The sequence below is a fragment of the Silurus aristotelis genome, assembly GCF_946808225.1.
Source record: "Silurus aristotelis genome assembly, chromosome: 12".
NCBI classification, from domain to species: Eukaryota; Metazoa; Chordata; class Actinopteri; order Siluriformes; family Siluridae; genus Silurus; species Silurus aristotelis.
In genome coordinates this window covers 7,877,520-7,903,595 of record NC_139585.1, presented here as the reverse complement: position 1 = coordinate 7,903,595, position 26,076 = coordinate 7,877,520, and the positions used below count along the sequence as shown (strand labels likewise).

Below are 26,076 nucleotides of genomic sequence, written 5' to 3'. Positions count from 1 at the left end.
GCTAGATTAAACATTAGACTGATGAGGAGCACTTTATATATTCAGCTCAAATTTTTTTCTTGATTTACATTACCAAGCTTCACATATTCAGTTCACAATATTATATAATAATAATATAGTGTTGTGTAGTATTGTTCTTTTCCTTTTTTCCTTTATACAGGGCAAATCCTAAGCAGCCCCCCACCCTGCCAAAGCCTACGTTCTACACAGGAATAAAGAAACCCTGCAGCTGAGACAGAAGTCTGTGAGACCTGTGGTTCAATCCGTTTTGCACTATGAAACTCTGCTGGTCCTCAAGAACAGCGTCACGGCGGTCAAGGCGGCATGACAGTTCGAATCCCTTGGTGCTACGCCTCCAACCTTATCCGGTGCTATGAGTCAACCCTCAGGTAGACATCGTACATTATTTATGTTCATCAAAAATATATTTATTTCGACATTGTTTAGGACATTCTTTTTTTTGGCAGCCCTGATGTGATTAGATTTTGAACTGCGTAATGAGTCGATTCCCAGCACGATTCCGCAGTGTGCAGGGAGGCACTGAAGTGATACTCAAACCTGTGAAAATAAAACTGAAGACTGTAATGTTGGTGCTTTTTTTATGCGAGAACTGGAAAGGGGAGGAAATGTTTTAAAGAAAAGAGATGTGCTTTGTTGCTGCATAACATAATGTTATAATGCACCACAGTCATGGCACAAGGTTGACAGACTTATCTCAGATCACCCATATTGAGAAAGTTTGCGTCTGTAACTTCATCATACATCTCCTGTAAAGCAGTGAATACAACCACATGTTCGTTCCTGTGATACCATGCTCTCTTATTCATAGAGACACACCTATTCTGAAATTATACACCGATTTTATTGGCAGTTAGACGTTAAACTATCCAGTGTAGCATGTGTGCAATAACCATCTGTTGAAGGCTAATAATTAGTCAATAATTAGACAGGCATGATGGAAAGTACAGCCAAAACCATTCTTATGCATTTGATCCAGCTTTCTAAAACTTCTGCCCACTTTCCACAAATCTTTTTAGGTATCTTCATGCTTAATAATGAGCTTACTTAGTTATGTTAATAACATAACCACATATTTTTATATCTCTGAGAGGAAACATAAAAAATAATTTCAATTTTTAACTCATTCATTAGTTATTGAAATTGTTTTCCTACAAATGTTTCCCTTAGTACATTTTGAGGAACAGGTTTTATTTTTCTTCTCAGTGCAGGAAGATTTTGTGTTGAAATTACTGTCTGAACTGCACTACAGATAGAAATAGTAAATTGCGATAAATTATATAAGAAAACTACCAGTGTAGTCCGTTAAAAAAAACAAATTATTATATATATATATATATATATATATATATATATATATATATATATATATATATAATGCTCTCTCCCGGTGTGCCCGAATGCTCTGGGATTTCTTCTCCTCTAAGAGGTCTGCTTCTGCAGGTTATACTTGATGAAGATTACAGGAGGCGAAATTAAGACTTTTGCACAGCAAGAGGAGGAAAACAACATCGATGAAAGGATTTGCAGTGTTTTCAAAATATGAACATACAAAAACTTGACATCTGTAGCAAACTGGAGTGTGTACCCCAGGGAACTATTTCAGCTGTGACAGTGTGTTTTCACTGAGCCTACATTTATTTAAAATCTAGACAATGTAGAGTCTTATATTTTTTTAAACTTAGCACGTACCATCATGTTACTGTGTTCTTGGCTTGCGTTTGTGTGAAATCTTTAAGAAATATTAGGTATCCTCAGCAATCACAAGCATTTTTTTCTTTGCTTTGCTTAGAAAAATGGATTACTTCAAGTGATATTTTTAGCCATGCTTTCACTCATACACTTGTATAACTAATGCACACCGTTCGGTTTATGATTTTGAGACAGTCTGAGAATCTGTGCAAGTCTGGATTCTTCTTTTATTTTCCAATGGTACTCATAGAGCACTATTGTATGTTAACCATATTGCTTGTCCTGTTATGCAGTCTGTATTTCTGTATTCACTTTTTACCATTTTGTAACTGTATCACTTGTACCAGTATTTCTACACAGTAAAACAAAAAATATGATACTCATTTTTTCTTTTCTTTTTTCCCAGTCTGTGAACACAAACACGATTTGTACGCAAAATCTTTGATAAATCATGTGGGTGTGTGTAAATATCAGTGTTTTGATTACGAATTATGAACCAGTGTTAAGTAAAGTTGTCTATGAAAAATTATTTGTGTTTCACCGAGTCAGTTTTTGCTTTTATATTTTTTTCAGCTCCATTTGCTGAATTCTTCTTCTCTAATAAATGGATGAAGTCCTGAAAGTTTTTAAGAAGTGGATGCTACATAAAATGTAATGATAAATTACGTTGTATTACCCGTTTGGTAAAAGCTGCAGTCATCTCTAAAGCACAAACTGGAAACAAAGAGTGCACAATTCATGCACATTTCAGCACATTCATGCTGTGATTTATGCCAGCATTCTCTAATCCACATCGACAACAATTAAAAACAGCAGGATATGACAGAAGGACAAACTGGTGTAACAGATTTACTCAAAAGTCATAATGTGACAGCAACATCTGGATTGCCTCTACTCTTTTAAATGCATGTGCACAGACATGAGGTCCACAGACTTTAAAAGGGGGTGTGTTACATACATGGGATAGATACAGACTTTTACATGGAAGTTGTTACATACAGGCTTTTAAAAGGGGTGTGTTACATGGGGTTCAAACATGCTTTTAAATGAGGTGTGTTATTTCTTTTACTATTTATTACACCTAGTATAAAGCACTTTAACAGTTTTCATGAATGATGTCTGTGTATGGTGCAAATATATTTCAGTGCTCCAAGCCAGTGTGTGAATGAATTATATGTGCTTTAGAATGATAAGAGGTGATTGTGAGAAAATGGAAAACTTTTTGATTATTTCAAATGATTGATTTATGACTGATATAATCCATTTGTGTAATCTTATGGTTCTTAGAAGTAAGGTCTGAGGACCCTCTTCCTGAGACTTTGGGTGTCAGCATCATGTAGGAACTTTGCATCAAAAGTGTATACTATATTACATTTTGCTAAATACTAATCTGTTCAAAGTTAATTGATAGTCCAGTAAATCAGTAAAATAATGTTTTAATTAATTAATTGATTAATTAATTAATTTCTTTCTTTTACTATAATCTTTTAGCAGTGTTATGATCGCAGACAAAAAATATGTGCGCATGCTCAAAAACCCTGTCTGGTCGTCTCGACTGAAGAAACAAGAACAGTAGAAGGGATTAATGATCACATGATGACCAGACCCATAGTGTGGTTCCTCCTCTTTTCACTAACCTCCTGTAGAACACAACATAATAGAACACGTGGGTGAGGGCAGCCGGGCACTCAGTCCTGAGAATATCCGAAAATCTAAAAACAACAGTAAATCACCGAGTATAAACCATTAAGGTGTAAAATACCACTGGGATTGGATCACCGCAGAAGAATGGTTGATCCAGTTATATATTTGAGCACTCATTTAGACGCAGCTATTTTGCCACTGTGAGTTTTTCCAGACGCACTTATTTGCGCCATGGCGCACAACACTAGCGGCTTTTCCAATGGAGAAAGTGTGGATATTGGTGACTCGAGTTCTCTAAAGGGTTTAGAAGAGGTTGGTGAGGATTTCGGTTTTGGAGATGATCTGGAGTTGAACCAGTTTGATGGCCTTCCCTTCTCCTCCCGGTATTATAATCTCCTGAAGGAGAGACACCAGCTCCCAATCTGGGAATCAAAACAGGAGTTTCTAAATGTTTTGGAAACCATTCAGGTCGTCATCATCTCGGGTACAACAAAAAGTGGCAAAAGTACACAGGTATGAAGGCCTTTAAAAGTGTTTTATTCACAGTATTGAATTGCTGGTATTTACAAAGTGTTTGGTGGAGAAACAAAAGTGTGATCTCCAGGATGCCACTATCGTTGTTGGTTTTGAGTATTAAAACTGCTGATCTGGTATTTACACACACACACACACACACACACACACACACACACACACACACACACACACACACACATAAGGCACAAAAAATACAAACAAATAATGTTTCTGAAGGTGGAAATGCCTTATTAATGACTAAACTGAGTGGAATGGCCAGACTGGTTTGGAGAAAGGCTGTGATTACACAAATAATCAGTCTTTACAACCATGGTGAGGACCATGGTAGGTAAAGGTTTACCAAAACTAAATCGCTGAAGATTAGTAAAGATCAGGCCCTTTTTTTTAAAGACTTTAGATCTCCAGTTTAGGCGAGTCTGTGTCCATGAACAGATGTGGAAACTGACCAAAACATTTAGAATGGGACCGTGTGAGTATTGGTAGGACAGAATATTATCTGATTTTATCTTTAAATCTAAATAAAATATAGTCTGATCATTTTATTAAGTTTTGACTTTGTAGATGTGCTATAGTTACTAGTTCAAAAGCAAGTGTTCATCTAAAATGGCCAATGCTACATTTGAAATCAATATAATTTAGATATGACTCATTAAATAAGAATGAATTGTATATTAGAAATAGACCTTTCACAAATGGGATTTATAATCAGACTTAGGGTGACAATCCATGTGTTTACACTACTGATGGATTTGTGTTTATGACTTCCATTGTGCCAAATGTCCATTTCATGCAATTTTCTTTATTCCAAAGGTGCTGGTTTTATTTGCTCCATGTTAGTTAGTAAATCACTGACTGATCACTGAGCATGATGAGGGCTTGGTGTGTGTAAATTGTGTGTGCAGTGTTAACAAGCTGATAGCAAACCTCCAAATATATAAGGAGGAAACTTTGCACTGCATTTCAATTTGTTATTTTGAAAACACTCATTGACCTGAACATGTGGGTCACCCTGAGCTCAACTTAGATCTGTTTTGCATGATTAAGCACATTCCAGCTGGAATTACCAGAGACTCTACCAGTGACTCTACCTCTCTACCATAGAAACGTTTTGTTTTTATTGAGTAGTTGATACGGATCTGGTTGCTAGTAATATATAAACAATGACTGAACATTATAGACCCCTGGGTTAGAACCATAGTATTGTATTGTGCTATTTCTGTGTGTGGTACAAATCAGAGTGTTACATCTCAAGCTATAGTCTGGAGATCCACAGAAGCTGTAAAGCATAACCTGGAATTCTGATATATTTATAATTAAATTGTTATAGATATTTGCCTATTTGACGATGCACTTGAATTGGATGGGTTTAATCCAAACCTCAAGAACTCGAGAACATGTAAACCTATACATAGTGGATAAAGTATTTACTGTATATTCTGCTAAACAGAATATTATTGTGCTTGATTCACAATAGTTTTGACATTTTCCATCTTCTGACCTAAACTGAGGAAAGTCATCAGTTAAAGATGCTTTCATAAGTTTTCACTTTATGTGTAATGATGTTGCACCCAGAGGCAGCATTTTCCCCTCCAGAATGCCCTCTTACCCCTGTTCATGGGAGATACTGTTGTATAGATTTCCAATTATATCCAAATCCTGAATTGCCAGGGTGACTGTTCTAACTACGATCAACATCTATGTAAAAAAATACTTTATCTGTGGATCCAGCCAGGCCTTAAAATAATCAATAAATGGCTGTAGAGTCAGCAAGCATAGTCAAAAAAATAATTGCAAGAATTGTATCTGGACTCATGAGAAATATGAGCACTCATATCTCAGTGCTTGAGCAACTAAAGTGAGCTCACCTGCAAACATTTCTCAGCACATTCTCTTAAATGCTCCATGTATGTAAACACTTTGGATTGCACTTAATTCTTAGCACTCCACTTAATTTTTTTATTGAACAGGATTGCTGATACTACTCTGTTGGCTGCCCTCATGCTTTCTGTTAAGGATACTGATTAAATGCCATGTGTTTTTTCTTTTAATCAAGTTACTTGCATTGTAGGTAGATTCTGTAGTTCGTCCTGTTGATCATTTTCCACAGAGCTCAGTTTTCTTTGATCTAAAGGCATGAAATATATTGTTTGTTCATTAGCATGGCTACATACTCTTAGGCTTATGTCACATAGTATTCCATAGTATCAGATAACCGCAAATGAGTAAAAACATGCTACCAAAACACTTTCACATGCCCCGGATTGGAGTTCAATGCTGATAAATAACATGAGCTCATTAACAATCCATCCGATCATAAAACCTCTCAATTGTTGAGAATAAAAAAAAGTTGTTCAGTCAAATTTCCTGTAAAAAATAAATAAATGTAATTAAATAAAATAAAAAGTGCATAACTGGGGTATATGTAAATGAAGAAGTGTGTGTTTGGTGTATAGGTTCCACAGTGGTGTGCAGAGTTCTGTCTGTCAGCGCAGTACCAGCATGGAGTTGTGGTGTGTAGTCAGATTCAAAAACAGCAGGCTATTGATTTGGCGCTGCACGTATCAGATGAGATGGATGTCAATATTGGTCATGAGGTAGGCTACAGCATTCCACTGGAGAACTGCTGCTTCTCTGACACTATTCTCAGGTAAATCTGATTTTCTTCTGACATTATGACAAGAATGACAAGAACATTTAATTGAAAATTTGCATGTTTGACTATTTGTACTATTAGTTATGTTTTGAAATAAAACTCACAATATAAACGTATATATGCTATGTGCTTTCTGTTGAAACATTTTAACATTTATACAAACATTTATAAAAAAAAAAAAAGGTTCTCCAGTGTAACAGTCTTATGTCCAACATGATGTTGCTTTTTTTATTCCTTGCGTATCAGGTCATACACTTTAATTACAGTATCTCACCATAGTGAGTACACCTTTTTAGCCTTTTATTGGCAGCTTTTTTGACAATAATAGATGCATGTTGAGTTTTTAGAGGACACCAAATCTGTACTGCTATACAAGCTGCATATTGACTACTCTAAAATATAGCCAAGTTTAATTTCTATAGTTTTGTCTGTTGAAAATTATACTAAAATGATTGCTGAAATGTGAGGGGTGTATTTACTTTTGTGAGATACTGTATATGATGGCTGTTTAACCACATTATTCACAAACTACTATGAACCTAAGGTTAGATTACTAACATCCCCATGTACACTTTAGGTACTGCACCGATGATGTGCTGCTGAGGGAGCTGATGTCCGACCCATTTCTGGAGCATTACGGTGTGGTTGTGATCGATCAGGCCCACGAGCGCACCGTGAGCACTGACCTTTTAATGGCCCTGCTTCGGGAGGTGCTCCTGCAGCGGTCAGAGCTTCGGGTAGTGTTGCTGTCCGTCATGCCAGCCTCACACATGCTCCTCGCACACTTTAGCGGTGCAGCTCACCTGCAAGTGGAGGCACCGTGCTCAGCTGAAGTTCTCCACAGCAGCCGAGGCAGTACAGAAAGCTTCAGTGCAGCACTGAGACTTGTCCTGGAGGTGCACAGAACCAAAGAGCCTGGGGATGTAGCTGTGTTCCTTGCCTCAGAGCAGGTACTGTTTAGTGTTATCATGAATCTCAGCTAATTTAGTTGATTGCAATTGACAGTGCAGGTTTTTGCACATACAGTATACACTTCAATCCAATATTCTAATAGATCTTCTCATAATATAGAACAGCTGTTTCTTACTCACATCAATTTTAAATACTGGTTTATGCAAACTATTAGATCATAAATAATTAGATAATAAAATAAATACATTATATAGACAAAAATGATGGATTTATACACATGAGCGGGAAAGTTGTGTTTTAACGTTTCAGAAATGTCAGTAATTCAATGTTCTGATAAACGTAGCTTTATTTTACAGCACTCAGTGTCATACACATGGTGTTCATCTCTGAATAATCTATATTTAATTAAACAGTGAACATTAGTTATATTGATATTGATCAGATTGTGTTTGTGTCTTAGGAGGTCAGCTGTGCCTGTAGTCTTCTGGCTAAAAAAGCATCCAGGTTAAGCAGTAATCTTGGAGAGCTGGTGCCAGTGGCAGTGTGCTCAGGCCATGCTGGAATCTGCCCACCTATCACACAGCACCCCCAGAGAGGCAGGAAGGTCTTTTTGTCCTGCAGTAAATCCGAAGACATGTTTTGGTCAGTGGATACTGTCAGTTTTGTGATTGACACTGGAGTTGAGAAGAGATTTGTAAGTGATGAAGGTTTGCAGATGACTCACTTGTTTGCTGGGTTGCATTTAATTCAACAGAGAAGACCAATTTTAATTTTAATTTGGATTTTCTAAGTTGACACACAGCATAGTAAAGGTTTTATCCTGGCCTAAAAAAAAACCCATCTTAAATTACAATTATAGCATGTGATTTTTTTATTTTAAATATTGCTGAAAGCCAAAAAAATGTGATTCGGTATATCTGCATGTCAATGATATCCAGCATAATGTCCAACTCCATTATATAATCTCACTTCTGTGCTTTGCAGGTGTATAACCCACGGGTAAGAGCTAGCTCTGAGGTGATCAGACCCATCAGTAGATGTCGGGCAGAGATTCGTAAACAGCTGGCTGGATCAGCAGGTAGGAAAGGCCAACTGGAAAATCACAAAGCTTTACTTAAGACTCATATCTATACCAGTAACACATACACATATACACACCACTCAGCAGTAAAAACAAAACCAATACAATATAAGTATCAGGACATGTAATTAAATTTTTAATGGTGTTTCACTGTTTAATATCCTACTTTACCTGCAAATGTACAAGGAACCATGTATTTGTATCTAATAAAATTGCTAGAAAATTGTTTATGCATGAATAGGGAAGTGTTTCCGCCTTTACCCCGAGGAGACAGAACTCTGTGCCGAAATTCCTGCTCAGATCCTAGAAGCAAACATCACCTCGGCTGTGCTCTTCCTCAAGAGGATGGAGGTAGCTGATATCAGACACTGCGACTTCATCAGCAGGCCGGGTCAGACATGGCGTTAATAAATTTCTAATAATATTGCACTCATTCACATATGAAAGACGGTTTAGCCAGGAATGGATATTTCACTAATGAAAAGAACAAAAGAAAGATAACATTTGGCTAGAGAAGGTGAGATCACAGTGCTGTAAGTTCTTATACAATGGCACACAAGTGAAGCATCATGGTGCCAGTGATCAGCGATGCGTGTTAGCCGTTTTGACAGTGCTAATCAGTTCATTGTCCTGTAACATGAGCTTGGTCTGTGTGAGAAACACCAGAGATTCTGTGAGCTCTGACCCAAATAGCACTCACACAATGAAAAGGAAGAGAGGGTTCAAGCTCCAACAGAAAACAGGATTATGACTTTTATATTTCAAAGCCAGAAACAGAACAAAGGTGCTGTACTTTTTTTAAAAGAATCAAACCTTTTGAAATATTGGTAACAATATGTCAAATAACATGAAACAGCAATTTCATTTGTTTGTTTTTTCAAACACTGCAAAGCGACTGCATTGAAATGTATTGTATCCTATCATTATTGTAACAGATGCAGTGAATTATTGATGCAATGAATGAATGTTTCTCTCTTGCTATTCCCTGCAGATCCTGAAGGATTTATGCAAGCTTTAGAAGAGCTGGATTATCTTGCAGCTTTGGATGACGATGGAAACCTTTCTGAGATTGGGATCATAATGTCTGAGTTCCCCTTAGACCCTCAGATGTCTAAAGCTCTGTTAGCGTCGTGCGAGTTTGATTGTGCCAGTGAGGTGCTGACTATTGCAGCCATGTTATCAGGTACACAGAATAAAATCCCTAGTAATGAGCAGGAATGATCAACTGCATCCAGTTACATTTCTCAGCAAGATTTTGGTGTCTGAACTGGGATTAGCCTAAAAAAAAACATTGCCAACGGGAACTGGTCCAGGTTTAGGCAGATTTGAAAGCTTTATGAATATTTGTATGTTGTAAACTGAGATGCTTAGCGTTAGGGATAATTCAGGTCATTTTATCATAGATCTTAAATTCCTTTTTATTTTTATTAAATACAAGCATTTAAACAAATAAGATTTTAGGCAGCGTATGATCAAGTTCAGTCTGACAGCTTCACAGGAAGCATTTTATTTCAATACTGACCACTTATGCATCCTATTGTCCTTTCTTTCGTCTAGCTCCAAGCTGCTTCCTAGAGCCCCCTGCCGGCAAGGAAACAGAAGCGATGCTGTGTCACATGAAGTTGTATCATCCAGAAGGAGACCACTTTACCCTGATCAACATCTATAACACTTATAAATGCAGCCAGAGAGAGCCATGTAAGTCAACTTGCTTGTGACCAAATCTACCTTTTCATGCTTAAAGCAATAGATTCTGCATAGGTTGATTGGTCAGTCCTTTCAATTACACGCTGAACAAGGATGGGGGTAATGGTGGTGCTGTAAGTAACATTGCTATTAGTTATAGTTTCAGCATTGCCACATAACATAACATAATGTTAATTTTTAATTGTTAATTGTTAATGTAGAGTTTTGGAGCTGTGTGCGCTCTGGTAGGTGGGATTGTGTACATTGAACTGTGCTCAGGGGTGTGTGTGAGTGTGAGGAACTATTTCTTGAGTTATTTACAGATTTTTACACACACATACAAGAAATGGTCATGTTTGGAACTGGTGTAATGTTTATATACTGACCAGGCATAACTTTATGGACACCAATTAGGCATAACACAATGACCACCTGCCTAATACTGTATGGGTCCCCCTTTTATTGCCAAAAGCTGTCCTGACCCTCTATCACATTAACTTTGAGGACAGAATTGAGTCACTTGCTGCCTAATATTTCCCACCCACTAAAAGGTGCCATGATTAAGAGATAATCAGTGTTATTCATTCAGCGTTCATAATGTTATAATGCCTTTGTTATGCCTGGTCAGTGTATTTCAGCTTTAGATATAATTTATCCATATTCTCAAATTGGAAGGTTGGGGTTTCATCCCCAGCATTGTCCAGCTGCCCCTTTTGGGCCCTTGAGCAAGGCCCTTAACCCTCTGTGCTCCAGGGGGTTGTATCATGGCTGACCCTGTGTCCAGACCCGAACATTTCTGGGATATGAGAAGAAAGTTTCACTGTGCTGTAATGTACATGTGAAGAGCAATTATATACTAAGATATAATTCAGCATTTGGGCATTTGGAAAACATCTATTGAGAGATAAAAATTAATGTGATTCAGAATATCATATTCATGAATAAAAAAGGTCCTATGTTTCGTTGTGCCAGATTTCACACAGGGCAAGTGGTGTCAGGATTACTTCTTGTGCTGTGCAGCTCTCCAGACTGCAGAGAGCATAAGGGCCGAGCTGACTGACATACTGAAGAGGCTGGAGCTCCCGATCTCCGAGTCAGCCTTCGGCACCAAAACAAACACACTTAATGTCAAGCGAGCTCTACTGGCTGGGTTCTTCATGCAGGTATATTTGTTTATCTAGTGAAACTAGAACAAATATATTTACCCCATGACAGTTTTTAAACCCAGATATAACATAGTATTAAATATTCAAATGAAATATGACTATATGAAATCTAATAGCTCTAACTGCTCTAAAGATTCAATGAGGAATTGGACTGTCACATTACGGGTGCACTGAATCCCCTGTATTGCAGGTTGCTCGTGATGTGGACGGCTCTGGAAACTATTTTATGCTGAGCAATAAGCACGTGGCACATCTTCACCATCTTTCAGCTTATGGGGCCAAAGCGCACAAACTCGGCCTGCCTGAGTGGGTGCTGTTTCACGAGTTCACACTCTCCAACAGCAACTGCATCCAAACAGTCACACAAATCTCACCCAAAGCGTAAGCACTTAGGGATTCTGTTCCTTTTCCTAGAGCAGGGGTCCCTAATCACCAGGTCATGGGTCAGTACTGGGCTGCATTGAAAGAATAAAAACTTTTATTTTTTATTGTATTTCCATTTTATTGACCCAATCTGCAGGATGTTTTATTAAAAAAATTATTGTTTTGGTCGTAATTCATTTCCGTGCTTCGATAAATTCTGCAGTATGGTGAGTTCCATTATCATTATATATGTAATTAAACATATAACTAAATAATATGATAATATATAATATGTAATATAAATACATATACAAGAGGCAGAATTAAAACATTCAACGCAAAACACATTTATATTTATTATATATTATATTATATTTATTTATATTATAAGTCCTTAATTTACTCAGATATTAAAAAACCTGCACTGAAAATTTATTTTTAATTACAAAAATTTTTTTTACTGATGCGCCAAGTCTCAAATCAAGTACCAAAACCCACCACGATGCACACATCTGGAAATTACAAAAATCTTATTTCCAGTACAGAGTGAGTAGCAACAAGGATGCTGTGCCAACTCAACTTTCTTTTTTATACCCCTGGCAACTAAACAAACCTGCGGTTCGCCACTTAATACATTTCTGAGGAAACACAGATTGCAACTGTGTTCCGCACATAAAAAGGTTTGTATTTGGTACATGTGTACCGTACCGAAAAATGTATATATACTGTAGGTATATAGACACGTTTTTACACATGGCAGCATACGGACACCTTGTCTTGCGTAAAACTGGTTTATAATGCAAAAAGGTTTGGGGACCACTGTTTTAGAGGGTCTTTTTAGAGACTTGCATCATTTCATCGAATTAATCAAATTCTGTTAAATATTTATTCAGATTTATGGGTCGGCTATACAAGATGATCCACCAAAATTATTAAGTAATACTCATTATTCTGTTTGATTTTTTATTAATATGCTTGTATGTCTGTATTTGGAAAGGGTTTTTTCACCACACACTAAGCTTTAGTGAATGCACCGAAATGCTACAAATATCAGGAGTTATGATTGAGCTTGAATTAGTCACTGGACTCACCTGAAAGAGAGAAAATCAAATTTCATTCATTCAAAGACACCCGAACATCAAGTTTGGCATACGTGCAAGAATCCAATTTTTTCCCCAGATGTAAAAATATAAAGATATGAAAATGTCTTTTACAAATGCCTTTATACTCAGATCCCAGTGCGATTACATATATTTGGACGTATAATTGTATATTATCAAATTTACTGTTTTAATTTACTCAGATGTATAGTCATCCAGATGTTTAAGCTATATATTCACTCGGTTTATATATTTATTACAAGTACACCACTGTTACTAACTGCCCTTTTTATAATGCATTGACCATGTATACACTTGATAAGAGAGAAGAGAAATGGTATTTCGATTTCTCTGTATGTCTGCACATATGGTGGCATTGACAATAAAAAAAAAAAACTTAAATATAATCTATAGTATAGTGCCTATACTTGTATTAGGTCTCTAAGCAAACAAAAGGCATGGCTCATAGCAGTGACTGGGTCTCGTTTGTCTGTTTTTGTAGGTTCATCCGAATGGCACCACAGTATTTCTTCTACAACCTGCCCTCTAGTGAGTGTAAGGAGCTCTTGGAGCATATTTTGGATACTGAGGTGGCTGAAATTCATCCTGTTATTACAGACACACCAAAAGCACAGGAGTCCCAGTCTTATGACAGATGTGTGATACAGTAATGTGAATGCTGTAGTTTGAGACGTTGTCTTTCTCAGGACAAAATAAGATGCAAAATGCTAAAAGATGAATGTCTTATGATTGGCCTCACAAACTTGTACAGATGTAATGTAAATAAAAAAAATCACATCTATAGGTAAGATTAAAAAAGCTCCTGACTACTGTGATTTTTGTTGTTCATTTTAAATGATTTCAGGCCAATAAACCACAGTGTAACTGGTAAGTCGCAAATGTATTTTCATGTCTATTTCTGTGTATTCTCTATATTTGTATCTCCCTGTGTCTTTGTCTGTCTTTAGTTCTTTTTCTTTCCATCCATCCAATCAGCCATCTCTCCATCCTGCTAACAATCTGTTCATGTGTATCTGTTTTTCTGTCTTTCTCAATCTGTTTAGCTTGTGCATCCATCAGTCTATCTCCCTCTGTCCAATTATCTTTTAAAGGGAAGTGGTAGCGAAGTCGAAAAACATTGGACTTCCGATCAGACAGTCAGAGTTTCAAATTTCAGCACTGCCACAGCTGGGCCCTTAAGCATGGCCCTTAACTCTTCAATTGTTTCGCTGTATCACCGAGATCATTGTAAATCGCACTGGATAAGAACATCTGCCAAATGGCATAAATCTAAATCCATCTGTGTTATGTATCTATATACAGTCCCTGGGTTACAATGGTTCAACTTACGTTTTGTGATCTTACGGTAGTGGTACAAAAAAAAAAAAAAAAAATATATATATATATATATATATATATATATATATATATATATATATATATATATATATATATATATATAATTTTTCATACGATACATTAGGATGCTGCCGGGGTGTATGCATCTCCTGCCTTGTGAGATGCCTTACTCTCACCAGCGGGTGACAGTTAAGTGTTTTTGGTGTTTCCAAGCCCAATTTGATCTCCCGTTTTCTCCTTTTTATCAGGGTCAGCAGACACACGTCAATGCCACACGTCCGGTAGGGATCTTTTTTTAATTGCTAACGATTATTAGACGATATTTTGCTGAGTGTGTTATTGTGCTGGTACTTTAAGGACTCCCATGGACAGCTGACTCCTAAAATCTTTGATATGCTCCATATATGTTGTGGTCAGTTCACAGCAGTGACTTTTTAATTGATTTAATTGACTTTTTAATTTGAATTTTTAACTGATTAATCTTTTCTAATAATGTTATATATTTTTACCTTATCTATAAACCTTTTTTTTTTTTTTTTTTTTTTTTTTTAAGTTTGCATAATCTTTATAGTCAAATGCTTACATTTAATCAGTCAGTTATATAATAATAATGACATTTTTGCATTTACCATCTTTGCAATACAGAGAAAACAGTAGTTGTATCTGAAGTGGCATTTAGGTGTATTTACACAGTTTATTGCAGCACAGAGGGACATGTGAATGTAGAAATTAAGATTTGATATTTTAAACATAAAACGTTGAATACTGATAAAAAAAAAAAAAAAAAAAAAAACCTTTAAATGTGAAATTAAAACCGCCAGTAGGTGGCAGCAAGTCACTGTTAAACGAGTCGTTTTGATTGAACCGAATCATTTAAACAGGATTCATTCAGGAACGATTCACCATCATGTTTACAGACGCAAACCAATGTTGTGACGTTGTCTGAAAAGTTTTTTCATTGTTTATTGAACTGTTGTATAAAATCAATATCTGTAATCATGCTAATTTTTTTTAGGGGGAAAAAAGGCATGTTTCGTGTGATTCATTATATGAAATTATATAAATGTTGACATTTTGTATCATTCTGAATACATTAATAGACTGGATCATGCAATGAATTGTGCACGAGTCTAACCTACTAGACTTCACGTAATGTATGCATGCACTCTGTTTTGTCTCTCTGGGTTTGTGATATCGATAATGTCAAATCGCACATTGTAAAACACCACTTGCGACATTATCGTAGACGATATACATTGTACACGCCATTATGGTACTGTAAATTGCTATTTTGCCAAATTAATGTAATTTGTTAAATTATTACATTACAGAATACTACCGCTTATTGATCCACCATTCTTCTAGAGTCCTGGGTCGGCTAGACATGTAATATTTGTCTGTTTATCTGACTAGGTATCTTTTCTTTTTTGTGTCTGTCTATCTCTGCATATCTAAATATTTCCAGCTATCCGTCTATCCATTTCTGCTTTTTGTTGTCTGTACACTTTACTGTGTGATATCTAATCTTCTCTAACAGACTCCTCAGCAGGTTTGTGCTTTAGTTTTAGCAAAAGTCCAACAGCAGCTTTGCCGAAACAGACAAATCACGTCATGTCAAATAGTTAATTAACTCCGTAATCTTGGTAAAACGTGTTTAATTGAAGACTTCGAAAAATTTCCCGATGGATAATCTCTCAACACTCGGATGGCTGCGTCCACACTGTAGTCCTGAAGATGTATGTATTGAGGGGAGAGGAAAAATTAGGACACGTTAAAGGAAGTGTTCAGATGGTAAGGTAGTCCTTCAGCTTGTCCATTATTGCTGGCATTCGCTCCACGGGGACCAGACACACTGTCCGGAAAGGTTTCATAGGTACATCATCGAATGACCATCGTCCTGAGTGACACGAATCGGCTTCCTCCTGGACGGAGTAGTGAAACTTCACTACAGCTTGCTGTGAGACAGAAAACATGCTGTTAGATCTACACATAGAACAAGATGTCAATTAAAGGATGAGACAAAAATGTTGTTTAAATGATGCATTATTTTCCCCTGCACCTCGTAAAAGAATTCCTCCTCTGCGTTGACGAACATGGGCAGTTCTTTTGCAGGCACTCGTGCTGGGATGCTCTTCTTGGCTTCCTGGCATGTCTTGCTGATCAACAGACAGTAGTGACATTTCCCACTGGGTTTATTGGTCCTTTGTGCTTCAGACATTTCCTCACTGTCCAAACAGATAGGATACATTAATAACCTTACATATTCAAAAAACATGGCACCGATTGCAGAACCTACAAGAGGCAGTTTCACGAACATGCAGCTCTGAAATCTACCTTCTGCCCATTTATCACCATTTTAAACCAGTGTGGATTCTGAATGACGAACCCTTAAATAAGACATCAAGTTTAACTGTAAATGCTTCAAAAATGAAAAAAAAAACTAACCACATTGTATAAAAAAAAAAAAAAAAGCCATTTCAATTTAATCACAACTTAAATACTCCTTAATATGATTTCAAATTTTTATTGTTTGTTCTTTCCCCTAAAACACTCCATTAACAGGCTTTTAGGAATTCGGTTTCCCATTCTCAATCATCTTAAAGCTGCCATATGCAATTTTCAAAAGTGTTTTAAGATCTGTAATATTACCCAACTGTATCATTCTCAAAACTCCTGAAGAAAAGCAGCAGCGTGTAAAACTGGCCGCATGAACAGTCTGATACTCACAGCAGCTGTGTGTAGAGCGGTAGAGCGATCTGCGGAGGGACGTTGATAAATCGCTCGCTGAGCAGCAGCCCAACGCTCTGAGATGTGTCCTCCAGGACCTGGTGAAACTGCTCCTGTACAGCTGCTGAGCACACTTTCTCACACTGTCCCAAAACCAGTTCCTTGATCTGCTCCACACACTCCATACCCTGCTTAACACACACATCAATAAGAAATATGCTACATGTATTTTTCTGAACGTTCAATAATATATATATATATATATATAAACAATCACTTGCTACAATCTACAATAGATTATTAGAATAGTATATTCAGTGTGTGCAATGTTTTTATCTTGTTGAGGCACCTTAAATGTTCAGTTCTCAAATTCCCACCTGTCAGCACTATTGTTAACAGCATATCATAGGTTGTGTTTTATTGTTTAAATATTACCCTCTTTCTTATTGTGAGCTTTTAATTTAATCTTCTCTTGATATTCTTGATCGTTGCTTGTACTTTGTATGTATGTGAACTGGCTGCTGTAATATTTCCCTTTTGGATTAATAAAATACTCTACACACGAGATGGTGTCAAAGTTTTGAGACGAGCTCTGTTTACAAGAAAGTACTGTATTTATATACATTTACACACGTGTTTAAGGTGATGACCTTCAAAACAGCTCTTTCAGCTTTCCTACCACTTCTACAATATGTCCTGGGAGTCTTTTTTTTAAACACCTTCTGCAATTCGAATGAATCTCTGCAATGGTGTCAAAATGCATCCTTTGATCTGAATCTTCAATTTCAAGAGGAGGTCGAAGTCCGTAGGAGACAAATCTGGTGAGTATGATGTGAGAATCATGTGGATTGTGCTCAGACGATCATCATGCACAAGTTTCTTAATGGTTTCAACATTTTCGGGGGTTCAGCTCGTTAAAGGTCTCCCTCGTCTTCCAGTGATGTTTGTCCGCTCTTGAAGAGCGTGTGCCACTCAAAAGACCTCGAATGACACGTAGCATCTCCGTATTTCATGTCAAATCTCTGTGTGGCAGATTGCCCAGTTTTACACAGATTTTCACATTTGCTATTTGTTCTAACTGTCCTTAAAACACTGTTCTAGATGTGGTCATAAATAAACATGGTCGAAAAAGCACCAATCAGCAACATTAGGCTCGAAAATTTTATACCACCTCGTATTATTTATGTATGTACAGTACAGACCAAAAGTTTGGACACACCTTCTCATTCAAAGAGTTTTCTTTATTTTCATGACTATGAAAATTGTAGAGTCACACTGAAGGCATCAAGGGCTATTTGACCAAGAAGGAGAGTGATGGGGTGCTGCGCCAGATGATCTGGCCTCCACAGTCACCGGACCCGAACCCAATCGAGATGGTTTAGGGGTGAGCTGGACCGCAGAGTGAAGGCAAAAGGGCCAACAAGTGCCAAGTATCTCTCGGGGAACTCCTTCAAGACTGTTGGAAGACCATTTCAGGTGACTACCTCTTGAAGCTCATCAAGAGAATGCCAAGAGTGTGCAAAGCAGTAATCAGAGCAAAAGGTGGCTACTTTGAAGAACCTAGAATGACATTTTTCAGTTGTTTCACACTTTTTTGTTATGTATATAATTCCATATATAATTCCACGTGTTAATTCATAGTTTTGATGCCTTCAGTGTGAATCTACAATTTTCATAGTCATGAAAATAAAAAAACTCTTTGAATGAGAAGGTGTGTCCAAACTTTTGGTCTGTACTGTATATATGTATGATGTACTTCAAATGCTTCAAACCTTTCTGTCAGTGAGATTTATAATACTGATAAACCCAAACACTTCATCCAGGTCCTCATTGTCGCTGTCATCAGGCACCTCGGCTTGCTGCAAACACACACACAGCAAATGAAAATTAATACGTAAACAGATTTAAGTATTAATTTATTTACAGCAAAGTTAGAAACAACATGTGAATGTGCCTTAACTATTTTCAGAAACCGTCCGTTCATTCTGTTCGCATTTTAATGTGCAACTATGCATTTCGTTATGTTTGCTGTAGTGTAGACCTTAAGCAGATAGATTTTAAAATAATAAAAATCTAGTCTTCATTTGAAAACATGAACGAAAAAAAAAAAGTTGACGTCGCACCCTGATGACGCTGCCGATGTGATTTTGCTGGATGATGACGTCAGTGAGCTCAGAGGTGTTCACATGGGCCTTCAGGAAAAGCTGGAGAAATATTACACACACCATCAGACAACAATTTATATTATATATATATATTATATGTATGTGTGTATATATATATATATATATATATATATATATATATATATATATATATATATATATATATATACACACACATACACACACGTGTTTTAAGGTCTCAAATGTACCTGTTGAAGCAGTTTCTTGATGCCACTGACATCGTTGTCTGATATCGTGTGTGCCTCAAAATCCACCACGACTTCCTAAAGTAAACATTTTCACAAATATTGACCAAAATGTATACCATCTGAATACCAATAAACACTGATCACTATTATTAGCAGTGGCTAACGTGAACTAGCTAGTCAGGTCCACGTGGGTAACGGTTAACCTCGTTTATTTCTTCTTCTGAATTTTCACTCTCCTGTCCGGAATCTTCTAATCCCTCATCCGAACTGTCACTGTCTTCAGGATTTCCCCCGCTTCCAATAGCCCTTCTTTTCGCAGATGAAGCCATGCTGCTATCCAAACAGGTTACAACACACGCTGGGAGAGAGGGGAACTGCGCACGTAAGTTTATATATATATAACGTAAACTGGTGTTCATTGGCTACCATTCCGGCTCTAAGGTTACTGGTTTTTGTTATATACGAAACCCCTGATTAGAGCCAAAATGGCTGGCGTTTCATCAGGTACACGCCGAAAAAAAACGGAAGAGACCTTTTTCGAGCGGAAATGGGGGGTGTTAAATATAATAAAAATGATATCAAATAAAAGAAATGTTACATAGCACCTTTTAAATGTTTTTGCGTTCATATTTAAGCGTGTAAGAGTAAAGTCAGTAAAGTAAAGCAAGTAAAACCGGGAACTTTTACCTTATGTAGTATAACGCGTTATAGTTTTTGGTAACAGAATTAAATGAATGGAGGCGATAATAATTGAATAAAATGTAGAAATTATTTAATGGTAAAATAATTTTAAATTTAAACAAATACAAATGATTACAATACCGATTTAAATGTCGGGACATACTGGCTCTCTGAACAAACATTCTCAGCAATTTAATACATGCAAAAGTAGGCATATTTTAAAAACAAAAAAATGTGTAATATGAAGTAATGTAATAATTGAATTAATGTATTTGGGGGGGTGTTATGCTAATACTACCTCACAATAAATTGTATTATTTTAATTGATTAAAAAAGTGATATTCTTGCTTTTTTATTCATTAAAATGAAAGAAAAAAAAGAATATATATATTATATATATATATATATATATATATATATATATATATATATATATATATATATATATATATATATATATATATATATATACAGTGAGGAAAATAAGTATTTGAACACCCTGCTATTTTGCAAGTTCTCCCACTTAGAAATCATGGAGGGGTCTGAAATTGTCATCGTAGGTGCATGTCCACTGTGAGAGACATAATCTAAAAAAAAAAAATCCAGAAATCACAATGTATGATTTTTAAACTATTTATTTGTATGATACAGCTGCAAATAAGTATTTAAACACCTGAGAAAGTCAAGGTTAATATTTGGTACAGTAGCCTTTGTTTGCAATTACAGAGGTCAAACGTTTCCTGTAGTTTTTCACCAGGTTTGCACACACTGCAGGAGGGATTTTGGCCCACTCCTCCACACAGATCTTTTCTAGATCTGTCAGGTTTCTGGCCTGACGCTGAGAAACCTGGAGTTTGAGCTTCCTCCAAAGATTCTCTATTGGGTTTAGGTCTGGAGACTGGCTAGGCCACGCCAGAACCTTGATATGCTTCTTACAGAGCCACTCCTTGGTTATCCTGGCTGTGTGCTTCGGGTCATTGTCAATTTGGAAGACCCAGCCTCGACCCATCTTCAATGCTCTAACTGAGGGAAGGAGGTTGTTCCCCAAAATCTCGCAATACATGGCCCCGGTCATCCTCTCCTTAATACAGTGCAGTCGCCCTGTCCCATGTGCAGAAAAACACCCCCAAAGCATGATGTTACCACCCCCATGCTTCACAGTAGGGATGGTGTTCTTGGGATGGTACTCATCATTCTTCTTCCTCAAAACACGTTTAGTGGAATTATGACCCAAAAGTTCTACTTTCTCATCTGACCACATGACTTTCTCCCATGACTCCTCTGGATCATCCAAATGGTCATTGGCAAACTTAAGACGTGCCTGGACATGTGCTGGTTTAAGCAGGGGAACCTTCCTTGCCATGCATGATTTCAAACCATGACGTCTTAGTGTATTACCAACAGTAACCTTGGAAACAGTGGTCCCAGCTCTTTTCAGGTCATTGACCAGCTCCTCCCATGTAGTTCTGGGTTGATTTCTCACCTTCCTTAGGATCATTAAGACCCCACGATGAGAGATCTTGCATGGAGCCCCAGTCCGAGGGAGATTGACAGTCATGTTTAGCTTCTTCCATTTTCTAATGATTGCTCCAACAGTGGACCTTTTTTCACCAAGCTGCTTGGCAATTTCCCCGTAGCCCTTTCCAGCCTTGTGGAGGTGTACAATTTTGCCTCTAGTGTCTTTGGACAGCTCTTTGGTCTTGGCCATGTTAGTAGTTGGATTCTTACTGATTGTATGGGGTGGACAGGTGTCTTTATGCAGCTAACGACCTCAAACAGGTGCATCTAATTTAGGATAATAAATGTAGTGGAGGTGGACATTTTAAAGGCAGACTAACAGGTCTTTGTGGGTCAGAATTCTAGCTGATAGACAGGTGTTCAAATACTTATTTGCAGCTGTATCATACAAATAAATAGTTAAAAAATCATATATTGTGATTTCTGGATTAATTTTTTTTTTTAGATTATGTCTCTCACAGTGGACATGCACCTATGATGACAATTTCAGACCCCTCCATGGTTTCTAAGTGGGAGAACTTGCAAAATAGCAGGGTGTTCAAATACTTATTTTCCTCACTGTATATATATATATATATATATATATATATATATATATATATATATATATATATATATATATATATATATATATATGAGAGCGAGAGAGACATAGAGAGAGAGAGAGAGAGAGAGAGAGAGAGAGAGAGAGAATTGAGTATAAAATATATAATTGAGTAATATGTAATTATAAAATAATATTAGCAAACATCCCCTTTTTTTCTCCCTGAGGTCGCCATGACAACGCACTGTTGGCGTTATGTTACGTAATCCGGAAGTGCGGGAGCATATTACTGCTTGTCTGTATTTATGAGTGTGCCAGCAGGATTGGCATCAAAGCCGTTCGTGGGTATACGGCGGAGAACCCAATGGCTTTAAACCAGAATCACTCGGAGGCAGGGAGAGTCATTATCAACTACAGTGAGAGGTTCTTATGGAAAAATATAGATCCACCTGACTAAATAAATTGTGTGTAACGTATATTATAGCCGTAGATATGGAAGCCCGATTCAATCACTAAATATTGCAAAAAAACAAACAAAAAAAAAAAAAACGGTTATTGCGAAAAAAATATATCTCACAATTTTCCCACAATTGCGGATTTATAAAAGTCGCAATAAACTTTTTATTTTTTATTCAGTTTATTAAAACGGGCGTCCATACGGAGCTGCTGAGAATTTTATTCTCCAGGTCACACGAACCTTAAAGCCTCTTAACCCTTTTAAGCACCATGGACAAGGTCACTGTAGTACTGAGGTGATGAAGTCATTTAAAATTGTGGGTTGTAACTTTTAATGTTGTACCTTCACCCCACACCTACAACCCAACATAAACTTTAAAACACCACATATTACACCATTACAAACCCATCACAAGTGTTTAATTAGTCTCTGTGATACACTGAACATCTGGCAGCTGGTGTTTAGATGGGATATCAACAAGTGCATGCATAGTGTGGAATTATCCATGTATTTTTTTATGACCACTAGGTAAAACATATTTGTCCTAATTTCTCATCTCTTTAGAGTCTTGATGTCCAATAAGAATGTACAGCTGAAATTCAGCAATGCAAATCTCCTGCCAGGCTCGTTTAGAAAGAGCAGCTTTGGGAGTACCTTTCTCACAAGATACAGAGTAGGTATAAGGAAAAGGGTGGGGAGGGGGTCAATGACATAAAGATGACTTAGAGCTGATCAACTCTGCCAGAATCAAATAATTATTTTGACTGCAGTACTTGAACTATAGCACACCCTTGTGTACTGTATATATATGAGATAAGCCTGGGTTTATACTGGAACAGCACATCAGTTAATATCACCAAATCGGTTTGCATCGCCGTCATCCCCGAAGGAAGCCTCTTTTGAAGTTGGCTCACAAAAAAGCCTGCAGTTTGCTAAAGACAACCTGTCCAAAAGCATAAATTACACAATGTCCTGTGGTCTGATGAAACTAAGATAAACTTGTTAGGCTCAGATGGTGTCCAGCATGTGTGATGATACCCTGGTGTGGAGAACCAAAAAACTTGTGCCTTGCCTACAGTTAGGCAAGGTGGTGGTTGTGTTGTTTGCATCATGGTCTGGGGCTGCATGAGTGCTCCTGGTACTGCGGAGGTACGGTTCATTTCGGGAAACGTGGATTTCAACATGTACTGTGAAATTCTGAAGTACAACATGATGCCTTCGCTTTAGAAACTGGGCTAAACGGCAGTTTGCCAACATAATAATGACCCCAAACACACCACCAAGATGACAACTGCCTTACTGAGGAAGCTAAAGGTGAAGGTGATGGAGTGGCCAGTATGACTCCAGACCTGAACCCTATTAAACACCTGTGGGGCATCCTTATGCAGAAGGTGAAGAAGTGCCAAATGTAACATCCAGCAGCTTGGTGATGTCCTTATGGAGGAGTGAAAGAGGATTCCAGCAACCTCATGCAGCTCTGGTGAATTCAATGCCCAGGAAAATTAAAGCAGTAATAGATAACAATGATGCTCACACAAAATATTGACACTTTGGACACAGTTTTGACATGTTCACTTAAGATGTACTCACTTTTGTTGTAGAGAATGTATGTAAACAAAAATGGCTGTATGTTAAGTTATTTTTAGAGGACAGTAAATCTATGCTGCTATACAAGCTGCACATTGACTACTCTAAAATATATCCACATTTTATTTCTATTGCATTGTCCCTTGAAAACATATAATAAAATGTAAGGGGTGTACTCACTTTTGAGGAATTTCTCATCACTGCATATTAAATTAAATACTGTAAAAATGCTCAAAACTGTTCTTTGCTGTTTAAACTATTTTATTAAAATTTTAAGAGCATATGTTTTTTTTGTCAGGTGATCTTTGTGACAAAGGAAAAAGAGGCTTTGCGGTCATTCATGATGCCTTTCTACCTGATGAATGGCTGTGTGGTCAAACAACCTGTGTTTGGAGCTAACTACATCAAGGGTACTGTCAGTGCTGAACCAGGAGGTAACAACATCATCAGTATGTTTCTAATCTAGCATAAAAAAAAGTCTTACAGTCTTCTTTCGGCTGAGTAATTTAGAGTTTAATTTAGAACTCTAAATTAATTTTCAGGAAGATACCAAAATTCTCGTATTTTGCTTTCTAGGTGGTTGGGATGGTTCTGCAACCTTCAAACTCATCTTTATCTCTGGTGGAGCTATTGAGTTCGGACGGGCCATGAGGCAGTTGGCTTCACAGGGTAATATCTAATCAAATTGTATATACACACACACACACACACACACACACACACACACACACACACACACACACACACACACACACACACACACACACACACTATTCCACTGTTTCCTATTTCTATGTTTATTTATGCACTTCCAGTTAAAAGTGGACAAAAATGTATGTATGCTGGCAAATAAAGGCTTACAAGGTGTCTACAATATACATTACGACAGTACAAAAGCTCTAGTCCTTTCTTCTGGTATAGTGAAAACATGTGACATGGATCCCAGTAGTGGCAGTTCTAGGAATTTCACACATTCGGTTTACCTTTACAGATACAAAAATGTTAATTTTTATTTCTTTTCCTAGCCTTCAGGACCCAGTCTGTGACCGGTCTTTACATGGGTAATGGTGCATACGCCTACCCACCCCCTCCTCCTTTAGCCAATGGCATCTACTCCACTGGACCACCTACTCCTGGCTACTCGTACCCTCCTCCTCCACCCCCAGGTATAAACAGTGTGGAATGGCTTACAAACCTTATACAGGTCTCTCAGGTTTGGTAATGCCTGCTTATTTTTAAAGACAAGCAAACATGCATAGCAGCTGAACAAGCTACTGTTTCAATAAATACGTCTAATAGATAAATTTGAAGAAACTCTGAAAAGAAACCAATAATGTAGGAACTTGTATGAAGCAATGGATGATTTATTGCTGATTGTTTGCTTTTCTGAATGTTTTGGCTTGTTTGCAGGTGCATTCTATTCTAATAGGCAGGGTTTTGATGAAGCTGAAGCCTACGACCCGCCTCCACCTTATTCTGCTTCGGTGGCCCAAGCCCCTCTAGATCCTGTCCTACCATGTACATCTGCATGTCCATATCACAGCAGCCAGAGAACTGCACGGATCCCACAGCAAGAACCATGTATAGTTTCCTGATGCACATGAATTATCTGGATTATGGATGAGCATTTATAAAATAAAGGAAATTTGCAGAATAAAGGAAATCCTTAACAATTATCAAAAATTAAACATACCTAATTTTGAGTTTCTTATAATCTAACCAAGTGTAAATGTGACATTGTTATTAGTGAATGAATGTACTCTTTCACTTTCTCTCTTTCTTTTCATTTCTGTTATCAAGACCACACAATACAAAACCTTTCACCTGACACGCAAATGCATCTCTACATCCTCTGTAACTTGCCATGCATAAATATTAAGTCCCTCAAAATACTTTTGATACAATTTTGAATTGACTTAATGTTTTACCTTTGATTTTTACAAAATGTTTTTATGAGAAATGTTAATAAAAAACATT

The 26,076-nt window shown here is 37.2% G+C and overlaps 4 protein-coding genes across 8 annotated transcripts in view; 3 read left to right on the top strand and 1 right to left on the bottom strand.

Moving 5' to 3' along the window:
- The window catches only part of adam12a (ADAM metallopeptidase domain 12a), a 100,476-nt gene extending 98,237 nt beyond the window's left edge, over positions 1–2,239 (top strand). Inside the window, exons 23-24 of one of the 2 annotated variants that reach the window (XR_014536041.1) lie at positions 161–389; positions 468–2,239. Coding sequence is in view for 1 of the 2 variants with exons in the window: in XM_083556458.1 (XP_083412584.1) it covers positions 161–233 (73 nt within the window). In the remaining variant the exon portion in view is untranslated. Of the gene's footprint in view, positions 1–160 lie in introns of both variants that reach the window. The other variant, XM_083556458.1, reaches the window with a different exon arrangement.
- dhx32a (DEAH (Asp-Glu-Ala-His) box polypeptide 32a) lies at positions 2,239–13,756 on the top strand. The gene is made up of 11 exons (XM_083556494.1): positions 2,239–3,867; positions 6,345–6,538; positions 7,122–7,494; positions 7,917–8,150; positions 8,441–8,534; positions 8,779–8,928; positions 9,529–9,720; positions 10,095–10,235; positions 11,196–11,386; positions 11,580–11,770; positions 13,355–13,756. The coding sequence occupies exons 1-11, from the start codon at positions 3,586–3,588 to the stop codon at positions 13,521–13,523; spliced, it is 2,211 nt and encodes a 736-aa protein (XP_083412620.1). The 5' UTR covers positions 2,239–3,585; the 3' UTR covers positions 13,524–13,756.
- Positions 13,757–14,885: 1,129 nt separating this feature from the next.
- Positions 14,886–19,818, bottom strand: bccip (BRCA2 and CDKN1A interacting protein). Its single transcript, XM_083556639.1, has 7 exons — positions 19,516–19,818; positions 19,313–19,387; positions 19,062–19,142; positions 18,711–18,797; positions 16,939–17,126; positions 16,271–16,436; positions 14,886–16,166 (listed from the first exon to the last, which is right to left on the bottom strand). Exons 1-7 carry the CDS (start codon positions 19,729–19,731, stop codon positions 15,996–15,998), a joined length of 984 nt encoding a protein of 327 aa, XP_083412765.1. The 5' UTR covers positions 19,732–19,818; the 3' UTR covers positions 14,886–15,995.
- Positions 19,819–22,340: 2,522 nt separating this feature from the next.
- Positions 22,341–26,076, top strand: LOC310734513 (WW domain-binding protein 2-like). 4 transcript variants are annotated; one of them, XM_083556646.1, is made up of 6 exons: positions 22,341–22,478; positions 23,077–23,185; positions 24,398–24,533; positions 24,676–24,768; positions 25,125–25,265; positions 25,510–26,076. In XM_083556646.1, exons 1-6 carry the CDS (start codon positions 22,420–22,422, stop codon positions 25,692–25,694), a joined length of 723 nt encoding a protein of 240 aa, XP_083412772.1. In that variant the 5' UTR covers positions 22,341–22,419; the 3' UTR covers positions 25,695–26,076. The 4 variants fall into 4 exon arrangements, with proteins under 4 accessions (XP_083412772.1, XP_083412774.1, XP_083412773.1 ...); XM_083556648.1 differs by having other exon boundaries at positions 22,348–22,471; XM_083556647.1 differs by lacking the exon at positions 22,341–22,478 and adding an exon at positions 22,517–22,807.